Here is a 13,285-nt window from a genome sequence, read left to right as displayed (position 1 = left end):
AGGGGACACTCTGCAAGAGAAGACCCCCAGTGGATGCCTAAAACCATGAATAGTACTGAACCTTACACACACACACACAGTTTTTTCCTATACATACAAACCTTTTCACCTAAAAGGAAACACTTTACAGCTTCTCATTGGCATATCCGAATTGCCAGCATCACTGCTCTTGCACTTTGGGGCCATTATTAAGTAAAATAAGGGTGACTTGAACACAAGCACTGCGATACCACGACAGCTAACCTGGTAACCGAGCTGGCTACTACGTGACTAGTGGGTGTCCGCAGCATGGAGATGCTGGGCAAAGGATGATTCACGTCCCTGGCGCACAGAGCCGGATGGCGCAAGATTTCATCCCACGACTCAGAATGGTTCAGAATTTAAAACTTACGAATTGTTTATTTCTAGAATTTTCCGTTTAATATTTTTGGACTGTAGTTGACCGTGGGTAACTGAACTCGCAAGAAGTGAAACTGTGGATGAGGGGGGACTCCTGTATTGCTTAAAGTGGAACTTGCCAAGTCTTGAAGAGGAGAGAGAGAGAACCACTGTAGGCAGCCACACAAATCATTGTGCATTCGCTCCACTCCGTCTGGGTTATGGTGCCATGCGTTTTATAGTCTTCAAGGTGACTGTTATTTTCATCATCTCTCATAAGCCAACCACAAAGGTGTTTGTGTCCGTTCTGTGCCTTGGGGTTACTCTTTTCTTTTTTTTTGTCAGATTTATATAGCACAGTGATGGGGGGCATGAGCTGCCGAGCAGCTGGCCTGAGTTTTAATCCTGGGTTTGCTACATAATAGTCTTGTGATTTGGGGCTGATTAGTTGCCTCTCTTTACCCCAGTTTCCTCATCCAGAAAATGGGATCTGTAATAGTGGCTGTCTCTTAGTGGTTGTGAAAAAACTAGCGTTTCTATTATGTACAGAGTTTAGCACATAGTAAGTGTTCAATAACTGGTATTTTTGGAAGGAACAGAAACTCATTCAAATGAGTACAAGGAAAAAGAGGTCTGTTGAAAGATGCCCGCGGGTGCAGCCCACCCTCTTTGTCAGGCTGCCAGGTATGATGCCCACACGTCTCGTGGCTTGGGCTCATGACGATGCTGTGTCTGCCCCAGCCCTACGTGAACTTTTCAGTCAAGTGCTTGTGATCATGTAACATAGTAACTTAGCCCCAAACCCGGGCACGTACCAACCGCTCCTGGGGAGCTTGTGAAACAAACAGATTCCTGGACTTCAGCCCCCCACTTTCCCCAATGATTCTGATTCAGCCTGTCGTGAGTCTGGTAGAAATCTGTATTTCAGAAAGCTCTACCGATCTTTGGAAACCCACTGATCTTGGTCTCTAAGCCTCTCTACTCCAAATTCCTGGGAGAGGTGACCAGGCCTTGATGCCGTTAGCTCTGGGGATGTGACAGAGACCTGTGGAGCTCAGGGCCTGTGTGGGTGAGGAGGCGATGACAGACAGACGTGTCCATGGCAACCCTCCATGAATTATTTTGAAAGGATTTACAGCATATGCTCAGTGAAGGAGCTTGTCATTTTCCTTAAAAAGGTGAAATCTATTGCTTGAAGGAAGCTTGTCCTATTCATTTTGAGGGAACAGAACATGAGCCACTTCGCCTAGTGAGCTGGTTCTTTTGTCACCTCTGTGGACGTCTTCAGTTTGGGTTGTCATTCCCTATCAGTTTCGACAGGCTGACATTCTCATTCTCATTCTTAGCTATTTAGGAACAGTGTTGGGCAGGCGCTGGCTGGCAACAAGCAAAAGGGTCACACTGATGCCTGTTAGGCGCACAGCTGGGCTCTGGCCTTCCATTGGGAGGGTGGGTTTTGTCCTGAGAACTTCACTGCCTCTCATGTGTTTTGGGGACCTCGAGACCAGGTAGAAAATAGTGGCAGGATCCTGGGTCAGACTTGGGGAGAAGTATATTCCTTTTCTAGCTCTGCCATGACTTAGTGCTTAATTTCTCACTATCACTGATTAATGAAACGGTGTTGGTCTGATAAGAACACTAATATTTACGGAGCACTTACGCTGTGCCAGGCACCATTTCCAGTGCTTTCCATGTGTTAACTGAATTAATCCTCATCACAGTGCGATGTGGTTAGATGCTGTTACTCTTCCCATTTTACAGATAAGGAAACTGAGGTCTACCAGGATGGTGTCTTGCCTGAGCTCATGCCAGACAGGCTCTGGAGCCCATGCTCTCAGCTGTTTCATTGCTACAGCTCGAGACACAGGTGCTTATAATAGAAATAAGAGGTACTGGTTTACTGTGAAGTGAAATTGATTCTCCCTTTATTATATCTTTTCAGGAAATGAAAGAGGAGAAGTCTTCCTACAACTGTCCCCTGTGTGAAAAGATTTGCACTACACAGCATCAGTTAACTATGCACATTCGTCAGGTTTGCTGCTGCTTTTATATTTTTGTTTTAAATCATTCTTTATTAAGAGAGGGCAAAATGATTTGATCCTAATGATGAATAGTGGCTGTGTTTAATTTAGATTGACTTTTAATTATGTTGAGGGGTGGTTATAAAATAATTTTTGTGTGTCCGTGTTATTGTGGCAAAGTCCCAGTTCAATACAGAATACCTTTTCAGACTTGAGCAGGCATAGACTTAACTGACCACATATAAGGAAGACTGCACCATGCATCACTTGTCAGCATGAACAGATCCCCTTACAGTAAGTACAGTGAGATTGGAGGTGTGGACCCCTGTTCTTTCTATTGCTGTAACCTTGTCAGGCAGCAGGGAACTGGCTGGATGTGGGATCTCTTTGGGCTCTTGTCCTGTGTTAGGAGATTTTTTTCCTCCTCCCTCACTTGCTATTGGTCATTCATAACAAAGTACTGATGAATCTAGAGCAATGAAGGAGTGATAAAATTATAACATGGTACTGAAGAATAACACCATTTAGTAACTTGGGTTTGGATGGACATGTTCCATCTTATTTCAGAGGCCAGAACTCTCAGGTGGTTTCCCTTCTCTTTCCCTGACAGCAAGACTGAGTCATCAAACTTGAGGACTGGACATTGACCATATTTCACATGTTTGCTTCATAGCCAAGAGTCTTCTGTTCATGTTCATATATGTGGCCAGTTAATCTATATGTATCTCCAAGAAAGACCTTCAGAGATTCCACCTCTCTGAGTCTTGCGCAAGAAGTATTTTTCAAAACTAGAACATAGGAATGGAAGAAGATGGTGCAAAGTATTTATTTGCCTTTGTTCCTGGTAGAATTTGACATTCAGGAAGGTATTGAAAATGAAACAGAAAAAAAAATTGCTGAGCAACTTGATGGGGTTTTGCAAAGCCCTGAATTTGCATCCCCCAGTTTTGACCCATCTTCCCAAGTGACCCCTGTGATGCCTGCTCTCTGCAGCACAACACGGACACCGGAGGGGCAGACCACTCATGCAGCATCTGCGGGAAGTCGCTGAGCTCGGCCAGCTCCCTGGACCGTCACATGCTGGTGCATTCCGGCGAGAGGCCTTACAAGTGCACTGTGTGCGGCCAGTCTTTTACCACCAATGGGAACATGCACAGGTGGGTGAGGGCCGCCGGGGCTGGTGGCTGGGTCTGGAGGCTGACAGAGTGGCCTAAAGCCATTATGAGTTCTGAGTTCTGTTCGCTGTATGGAAAGGCCGGAAGCGGTTCTGGGTGTGCATACTGTCTCCTGTGTAGTAGGGGTGTTTCGCTGTGGGAAACAGAAAGGCCTGGGCAGCTCTTTGGCTCTTTGGCCCTTTGGGGATCAGGGTGAAAGAGTCCTTCCCCCTTTGCCAATTGGAGTTTCTTTGTTTGGGTGCCAGAGGTGGGCAGCTTATCAGATAATAGAGGAACCCTCAAGGAGTAACACGGTAACCCTGGCCTTTTTGAAAGTACTTGCATATGTCCACAGGTTTTCTCGCAAAAACTTTCTGGGGCCTTTGAATAAATAGTTAAGTGACCTGGTCCTGGAGCTTCAGGATAGGAGAAAATGAAGGGGGAAAATCTGATAAACGTCAGGAATTGACTTCCTGAGGGAGAAAGAAGCTTAGCTGAGTGGTGGGCATATTAAAATTTTATCTGTAAATACTAATATAAGATGGTCCAGTTTGTTCCACCTAAAATCACTTCATGAACCACTGATGGTATTTGGGACATACTGGTATAGTGGTAAAGTCTTGGATTTTGGAATTAGGCACCTGATTTCAAATGTGAACTCTGCCACTTGTCAATTTCCCATCCTTTAGCAAGTTGCTTAACCTTTGTACCTCAGTTATCTCCTCTTTAAAATGATATTTTTAATGGTATTCACATATTGGACTAGGATGAGGACTAGGAAATACGTTCAGATTGCAGGTCCTGGCACACAGTAAGACTCAATAAATGTTACTCGTTATTGTTTGCATTTGTAAGTAATACTGCAATAATTTAAAGCCTATGGATTTCTCAGTCTGAACTGTTGGAAATGAAGTACAGTATGATTTCCTGGAAGGGCCTTTTAAAAAGTGTTCTGGGTTTTTTTCCCCATAATAAAAACTTCAATCCTCTTTGCCCCTCATCTCCTCCTAGGAGTCTTTTTGATACAATGAAGGAGTGAATCCTGTTGCCATTTTTTAATATGATATTTTGCATTTTAGCTTTTTGCTTTTTACCACCGTATCAGACTGTTAGTATCATTTTGCCTTCTGTTTGCCAATTTGTTTTGTTTTGCCTACTTCTCTCTCCCCCATGTCCTTCCTTACATACTTGCCCTCTCAGAATCTGGTCCTAGAGGTATTCCTGCCTGCCTATTCCCTTCTTGGGCGGTTTCACTGCTGTCTCTTCCCGAGCCCCCTGCTCAGTGGCACTCCCCCAAGGACCAGCTCTAATGGGCAGAGGGTGATGGGCACCTCGTGAGAAGTACCCTCCTCCTGGCTGCTGTGGGCCTGGCCACTTACTGGTCATGAGCTTTCATGAGCCTCTCTGGTCTGAGGCCCAATCACTTCTGATTTGGAGAATTTCCATTTTGAGACAGTATCTGTGATTCACTCTGGCGCATGTTAAACACACCTGTAAAAGGTGTGTTACTGCCTTCTACAGTGACGTCTCTGACAATATATAAAACAATCATAACTAAAGCTGTGGTGCACTGTGTATCAGGCTAAGCACTTTCTACTTATTTTAAAAAAACTTGTTCCCATCTTTATGAGATACAATCTATACACTATACATTACATTTCACCCATTTGAAGTGTGCAATTCAGTGGGGTTTAGTAATATTCACAGTTATGCAACCATCACTACAATCAATTTTAGGATATTTTCATCACCCCAAAAAGAAACCCGTACCCAGTAGTAGTCACTTCCCATTATTTCCCATCTTCCAGCGCTAGGAAAACACTAACCTACTTTCTGTCTCTGGATTTGCATAGTCTGCACATGTCATATAAATGGAATCATAATATGTGGTCTTTTGTGACTGGCTTCCTTCATTTGGCATGAAGTTTTCAAGATTCATCAGTGTTGTAGCGTATGTCAGTACTTCATTCCGTTTTATTGTCAAATGATAGTCCATTGAGTCCATTGTATGCATACCACATTTTACTTATCTCTTCTTTGGTTGGTGGGCATTTGAGTTGTTTCCACTTTTTGGCCATTATGAATAATGACCATTATTGAACAGTTTTTTGTGCAGACACCTGTTTTCACTTCTCTTGGGTAGATACCTAGGAGTGGAATTGTTGGCTTGTGGAACTCCATGTTTAATATCCCAAGGGCCTGCCGCACTGCTTCCCAAAGCAGCTACGTCAGCACTTTACATTCCCACCAGCAGTGTATGAGGGGTCCAGTTTTCCACATCCTTGGCAACCCATGTTAACTTGCTGTCTTTCTCATTACAGCCATCCTAATAGGTGTGAAGTGAAATCTCATGAGTTTCATAATTTTAGTTCTTAACATTTAAGTCTGTGATCTATTTGAGTTAATATTTGTGTATAGCATAAGGAATGAGTCCAAGTTCAGTCTTTTGCACTATTGGTTGAAAAGACTTTTCTTTCCCTATTGAATTGTCTTTCCACCTTTGTCAAAATTCAGTTGACGGTAAATGTAAGGATTTATTTCTGTACTCTCAGTTCTCTTCCGTTGAGCTACATGTGTATCCTGGCTAACACTATATTGATTACTGTAGCTTTGGGGTAAGTTTTGGAATCAGGCGGTGTCGGTCCTCCAGCTTAGATCTTTTTCAAGATTGTTTTGGCTATTCTGGGTTGCTTGCATTTCTGTATGAATTTTAGGATCAGCTTGTCAATTTCTGCAAAAAAAGCAGCTGGAATAATTTTAGGCATTGCAAAATGTATAAATCAATTTGGGGGCATTGCCACTTAGCCATATTAAATCTGTGACCATGGGACTTTTTCCATTTCCATAGGTCTTACTGGATTTCTTTCAACTATGTGTTATAGTTTTCAGAGTGCAAGTTTTATATTCTGTTAAATTTATTCTTAAGTTTTTTTTTCTTTTTGGTGGTACTGTAAGTGGAATTATTTTCTAATTTCGTTTTTTGATTTTGCATTGCTAGTGTATAAAAACAATTCAGAATTTATGTTTGTCTCGTTTTATGCAATCTCACTGACCTTGTTTACTCATTCTAATAGTTATTTAGTGAATTCCTTAGGATGTTCTGTATACAAGGTCATGGCATCTACAAGTAGTTTTATTTCTCCTTTGAAACTAATCTGAATACCTTTTATTTTTCTTACCTGCTCGCCCTGGTTAGACCCTCCAGCACAGTGTTAAGTAGAAACGAAGAGAATAGACATCCTTGTCTTTTTTCTGATCTTAGGGAGAAAGCATTCAGTCTTTTCACATTTAAATATGATGGTAGTTGTGGTTTTTCATAAATGCCCTTTTATCAATTGAGGTTTCTTTCTATTCATAGTTTGCTGAGTGTTTTGATCATGACAGAGTGTTGGATTTTGTCAGATGCTTTTCCTGCATCTACTGAGATGGTCAGGTTGTTTTTGTTCTTTTTTCTGTTTTTGGGTATTAAACTAACATTATTCCAGGTATAAATCCCACTTGGTCACCATGTATAATCATTTTCATATATTGATGGATTTGGTTTGCTAGTATTTTGTTAAAGATTTTTGCCTGTATTCATAGGAGATACTGATCGGTTTTGTTTTCTTGTGATGTCTGTGCATGGTTGTTAGTCAGTGTAATACCAGCCTCGTAGAGTGAGCTGGGAAGTACTTCCTCCTCCTCTGTTTTTGAAAGAGTTTGTAAAGAGTTGGTATTAATTCTTCTTTAAATATTTGATAGAATTCACCCGTGAAACCATCTGGGTTTTTCTTTCTGAGAAGTTTTTAAATTACTAATTCAGTCTCTTTACTTATGATGGGCCTGCTCATACTTTCTATTTATTCTTGAGTCAGTTTCAGTATTTTATGTCTTTTCCAGGAATTTTGCCATTTACATAAGTTATCTAATTGGTTGGCCTACAGTTGTTCATAGTGTTCCCCTATAATCCTTTTTATCCTGTAAGGTCGGTAGTATTGTCGCCTTTCATTCCTGATTTTAATAATTTGAGTCTTCTCTATTTTTTCCCCTTAATCAATTGTAGCCAAATATATGTCAATTCTGTTGGTCTTTTCAAAGAAGCAACTTTTAGTTCCATTGATTTTTCCTCTATTGCTTTTCTGTTCTCTATTCCATTAATTTTCTGCTCTAAACATTATTTCCCTCTCTCTACTTGTTTTAAGTTTAGTTTGCTCTTTTTTCAGTGTTTTAAGGTAGAAAAGATGAGGTTATTGATTTGAAAACTTATTTTTTAATATAGACATTTACAGCTATAAATTTCTCTTTAAAATTGCTTTAGTCGCGTCCCATAAGATTTTGTATATTGTATTTTTCTTTCATTCATCACAAAGTATGTTCTAATTTTTCTTGTGATTTCTTCTTTGACCCATTGGTTATTTAGGAGTGTGTTGTTCAATTTCCACATATTTGAGACTTTTCAAATTTCCTTCCCTTAATAATTTCTGATTTCATGCCATAATAGTTGGTGAACATTCTTTGTATGATTTCAATCATTTTAAATTTATTTAGGCTCATTTTATGGCTTAGCATATGTCCATATTGGAGAATATCCCATGTCTGTTTGAGAAGAGTGTGTATTCTGCTGTTGCTGGGTGCAGTGCTCTCTAGATGTGCTGATGTATATACATTGTTAAAATCTCCTATTTCCTTGTCGATCTCCATTTATTTTTATGTGCTCCACCTGTAAGGTTTGTAGCATTATTATCCCATTTTGCATATAAGGAAAGTTGCTTAGGATCAGAGTAACAGACAGTGCTGTGATTTGCACTTAGTCTTAGAGGCCATACTTTTAACTACAATGTGAGGAATAATTGTGTACCTTCCATCTCCTCGGCATGTTAGAAAAAAAGTACTGCCCCCCCCCCACCACCACCACCCAAAAAAAACAATTCCATATTGCCATAGAGTGTTATTTTCACTGTTAAACTATTTCAGCCGTCCTACTAGGACAGTGCATTGTATTTAGTGAGGATGGAATAATAGCTTTTTATTGAGTTTTATTACGATGTGTTGTTTGGGTATACATGGATAGACTTAGAAAAGATCTTGAATTTTTTATAGCACAGCCCTTGATTTTATCCTAAGACACATTTCTCACTTATGAACAGTGTATATTGGAGTGGTGTGTAAATTACTGTTGTTATTTTTTAAAATCAGGCCTTAGAGATGTTTGTGCTAATTTTGGGTTTTGTACTGATTTTATTGTGAATCATCTTGATTTGGAGGCGAGGACTAATTGTTGGGGACTGAGTTCTAGTCCTAATCCTGCAGAACTTTGCAGAAATCTCTGTAATTTTTCTACACTTTAACAAAATGGCATAGAAGAACCTCATTTAGAACTCATGCTCAGATGCAGTAATGTTTGTGGAAGCATTGTGAAGGCTGGCAGTGTACTATGGAAATGTCCCGGGTGGGGGGTGTTCCTGAGTTTGTATTGTTAGCGCTGAGGCCACCCTGTGATAGTCTGTGAGAGGCCTGCCACTCCTAGCTGTGTGACCCGAGACCGTTACTTGACCTCCCCGTGTCTCAGTTACTTCATCTGTAGAAGTCCGTGATACGTGTACTAACATCTTGGGAACGTTGTGGAGATTCGTCAGTGAATACTTGCAAAGCGTTTAGGATGATGTTTGTTAAATAGTGCTTATAAATAAATGGTCACTAATATTGTGTGTGCCACTGAGGGAAAATATACCAAGTAAACGTTCATATAATGCCAGATAATAAATTGAGAGGTTGTTTTTTGTTTTTGTTTTGCTTTTTGCTAGATGAAATTTATAATTTAAATAACAAAAAGCCTATTTAGAATATTTGAGTTTATCACACTACGTTTATTTTATGTTCTCTGCAGAAAATTTCAAATAATGGGTTAAAAGAATATTTGCTGTTTGGTAATCAGTCACAATCACTACCATCTTCATTTGTTGGTAAAACTGTAGTTTTGAAAAAAGAGATTATAAAAATGTGAAAATAGTTACAAAAATGTGCCAGAGAGAGTGGAGTTGGATTTATTTGTCCGGATGGATCTGTTCCAGAATCCCAGACTGAGTAGTGATCTGTGATCTGGGCACATACCTGTGTTAACATTAATCAGGGGCCAGAGCTGCCCTGGGACACGTGTGCAGGAATTAAACAGAATTGTGAAAACCCGAACTGATTAGCTGCATCCTCACTTGCTTGACAAAGCGTGGAAGGAAGTCAGTTGACTGCGTTTGTGTTGAAGACCGAAGTCCTCTTTTTTTTCATTTTCCTTCCTCTGCTGCTGCTTCCCAAAGTCTGTGGACAAGCTAGGACTGAGCAGAGCCAGGAGCTGCCGTGGGGGAAGGAGGGGAGGTGTGGAGCCCATGCTGAGTTGAGTGATTAGAGACCCTCAGGCCTGGCTTCGTGTGCCCTGAGCACCACCCCCCACCGTGTCCCCATTCATCTTGTTTGTAACCTGCTCTTGACCCCCCTTGCCGTGTAGGCTTCATGTGACATCATCGCTCTGTGCTCAGATTCTCGGTCCCCTCCCTGAGGGATGCAGATTGAATGGGACTTCTGCTGTGACTGGAGTCCCTGTGTGTGCATTTCCAGCTCCCTTTCTCCAGTGGGCCTGGAACACGGGGTATTTAGGAGCACGTGGCTCACCTGCCCTGGCCTCCTGCTCACCGCCCCGTTGTGAAGGTTGCCTGTGCACGCACGTGTGATGCGTATCTCCGCGTGTGCACATTCCTCTAGATAAGCGTCGCCTGCCCCATGTTTACTGTTGAGCAGCGTGCTGTAGGAGGCAGGTCTGGGCTCTTCAGATTTCTGTTGCTGCGACACTCAGAGGGCCTCATGACACATCTTACCACATGGACCCCAAGAACTGCATCCTTTTCAATGTTATTCTTAACTGGTGTGAGGTATTCTTTGTAGCCACTCACTTTGTAGAACAACTCACTGCATTTCCTTTGACTACTGGTCATTTTATGAGGATGTGTTAGTTTCCTTTATCTTAGTTTTATGAGAGGACCGTCAGCACATAATCAACTCAATAGAACTGTTATATTAGTAAAAGAAAATAAACTGTTGGGGTGGCCAGTTAGCTCAGTTGGTTAGAGCATGGTGCTAATAGTAACACCAAGGTTTCCGGTTCCATCCCCACATGGGCCACTGTGAGCTGTGCCCTCCTTACAAAAAAGAAAAAGAAAATAAACCGCAGAATCAGCATATTAAATTATGTTAGGTGTTATCGTGTTCACAGTTGCATTGCAGCTCTGATAAAGCCCAAAACTTCTTATAATTTAATTCTAGTAAATAAATTCAAATATTTAAAAAGTAATTGTGTATTTGGTAACTAAGGAGACAACACTGATGTAATTATAGCTCATTTTGAGACAGGTTGGGGAAGAGACCTCAATTTATTACCATAGCTGGTACAGTGTTTTAAGTTGCCACTTCCCTGTCTGCGGATTTTTGTGCTTCTGGGGTTTGAAAATCCTGTATCCCAAACCTTCCTAACCACCGCTCAGTTCCTGAGCAGGATAACACTTTGCCATCAAGTACAAAACATGTATCATGGAAACATCACCGTGGCTCCAGCTTTTAACTTCCCAGAACTCTTTATCAGTTGCTCCCACGTTGAAAATTTAAACGAGCGGTGCTTGTCTTCCAAAACAAACTTGGGAAACTGAGCCAGAGCACGCCCTCTGGGAGAGCTTGATGTAGGAAAAAGGGCATTGAGCTTTGTGATTTGCAAAACTTTCCAGAAAGTGCTGGACTGCAGAGGTAGGAAGAGGTGATGATACTTGAAAGAGAGGGTTGAAACAGACCTCATTTGAAAGAAATCTTATCTCTGAAATGGGTGTTTTCTCTTCTGCAGACTGTAAAATAGGAAATTAGCTTCCACTTTGCTCCTCATTTTACAAACTGTAGCCTTGTAAGCTGTAGAGAGAGTTGTGGTATGTATCTTATGGTAAGGACACGCTGAAGAGCCTGGCAGGAGTCCCAGCTAACTTCTCCGTTTGTTCTCCAGAGAGCAAGGGTGTGCTCGCATCTCAGCTGTGGCATCAGCAGAGTGAGGATGAGGGAGGGAAGTCCCTGCAACATCCTCTACTTGTTTGCCAAGGGCTTTCTTTCCTCCTGCAGCGAGCATGACGTTTTCTGTTGCTAAGTACAGGAACATAGCCCCTGAGGATGCCGCTGGATAATGGACAGTCTTCAGGAACAGAGGCTTATGTGTTCCTATTATGCTGGAAGAAAACATTCGCTGCACAGAAATGTGACCTACTCCATGACAAATGAGACCGCGGAGGCTCTGAATTTAGCACGCTCCTCTCAGAGGCTCGGGCAGAGCCAGCCCTTGGCATGCACAGGCCGAACTTGGGTATCTGAACAGGTGGCCGACATTAAAGGACAGAAGGAGCAGAGGTGGGCCAGTGTCTCGGAAGGAGCAGTCCCTTTTCCCCTTCTGAGCACAGCAAGAGGAAGGGTGCTGTGGGTTTCCAGTGTGGTAATACCGAGCATCTAGAGACACGCTGTAACTAGCTCTGGCACTTGCTACCTTCTCAAGAGTGGAAGTGACCACTGAAAGGCTCAGCTAGTTCCATTTTGAAACAAGTCTTAGTCTCCAGGTGCCTGCTCCCCTGACAAATTCCTGTGAGGGAAGGAAGGTATCGGGCCAGTTCACATGGGAAGAAATTATTTGTAGAATAAAAATCTGTGGGTCAGCCTACTCAGGACTGTTATGAACATTTGCTTTTTGGGGGGAAATACTTCTTTTAAAAAGAAGGGGGAAATGATTATATAATAACACTTCAGTTATCTACAACTAAGTATCTCTCCCTTGGGAGAAAGACAAGTGAGAAGAAGATATCTTTTGAGGATGCTCAAAGATCTGACGATACTCAGCTCCACTTAGAGATGATAAGTGCTCCGTGCTCTGTACAAAGGGGGTTGAGAGGTTTGTGTCAATGAGACTTTGATGATGTAGACACAGCATATCCGTATGAACTGTGCTGGACATGCGATCCTGACGTATGGTGGGCGTTCAGCTGAGTATTTGGTAGTTTCCTGATGGTAGTACTTGGTATCAAGGCAGTGTCTGTACATTTAGTGCTGTGTGTCCTGAAATAGACATACTTTTTAAATATAGTTTAAAAATCATTTCTTTAATAAGGGTTGAAACATTTTTTCACCAGAGGGGGAAAAAGTCAGAAGTCTGTTGTTTGATTATATGTAAATGATTTTAGCCTCTTTTTAAATCTCATCAGCCAGAATTGAAGCCTGTTTGCTTTTATTTTAACTTCAGTAGTGGTTTCAGTAAAGGCGGCCTCTGTGTGTGTCCTGCGAGCTCTTCCTCCCTCTCTGCCTAGGACCAAATACAAGGTGCTCACGAAATGGTGAAGAGTCTCCCTTTTCTTCATCTCTAACAGGGTAATGTTTTGCTCACTGAGTTACTGTGGGAATTAAATGCTATCATATATACCCAAGCCTCTGGCTCACATGAGATGTTCAACAAATTGTGGTTCCCTCCCTTTCTCATCTTCCTTAGGAAAGTTTACCCCATCAGTCCCTGTGCATGCTGGGAAGCAAGTGTATTTTACAAAACCAAGAAAATACCATGTTTCCCCGAAAATAAGATCTAGCCAGACAATCAGCTCTAATGCGTCTTTTGGAGCAAAAAGTAATATAAAAAATAATATATATATTATATAATATTATATAAGACCCGGTCTTATAGGAAAATAAGACCGG

The 13,285-nt window shown here is 41.7% G+C and overlaps 1 protein-coding gene across 13 annotated transcripts in view; it reads left to right on the top strand.

The window, feature by feature from the left end:
- The window catches only part of RREB1 (ras responsive element binding protein 1), a 167,513-nt gene that overhangs the window by 103,392 nt on the left and 50,836 nt on the right, over nucleotides 1–13,285 (top strand). For all 13 annotated transcript variants that reach the window (XM_019745404.2, XM_019745403.2, XM_019745409.2 and 10 more), the window contains exons 5-6: nucleotides 2,321–2,410; nucleotides 3,393–3,556. In XM_019745404.2, the coding sequence (XP_019600963.2) occupies nucleotides 2,321–2,410; nucleotides 3,393–3,556 (254 nt within the window). The remainder of the gene's footprint in view (nucleotides 1–2,320; nucleotides 2,411–3,392; nucleotides 3,557–13,285) is intronic.

The sequence above is a fragment of the Rhinolophus sinicus genome, linkage group LG06 (assembly GCF_036562045.2).
Source record: "Rhinolophus sinicus isolate RSC01 linkage group LG06, ASM3656204v1, whole genome shotgun sequence".
Lineage (NCBI taxonomy): Eukaryota > Metazoa > Chordata > Mammalia > Chiroptera > Rhinolophidae > Rhinolophus > Rhinolophus sinicus.
Note: the sequence above shows the minus strand (reverse complement) of the source record. Positions and strands in the feature narration are given on the sequence as shown.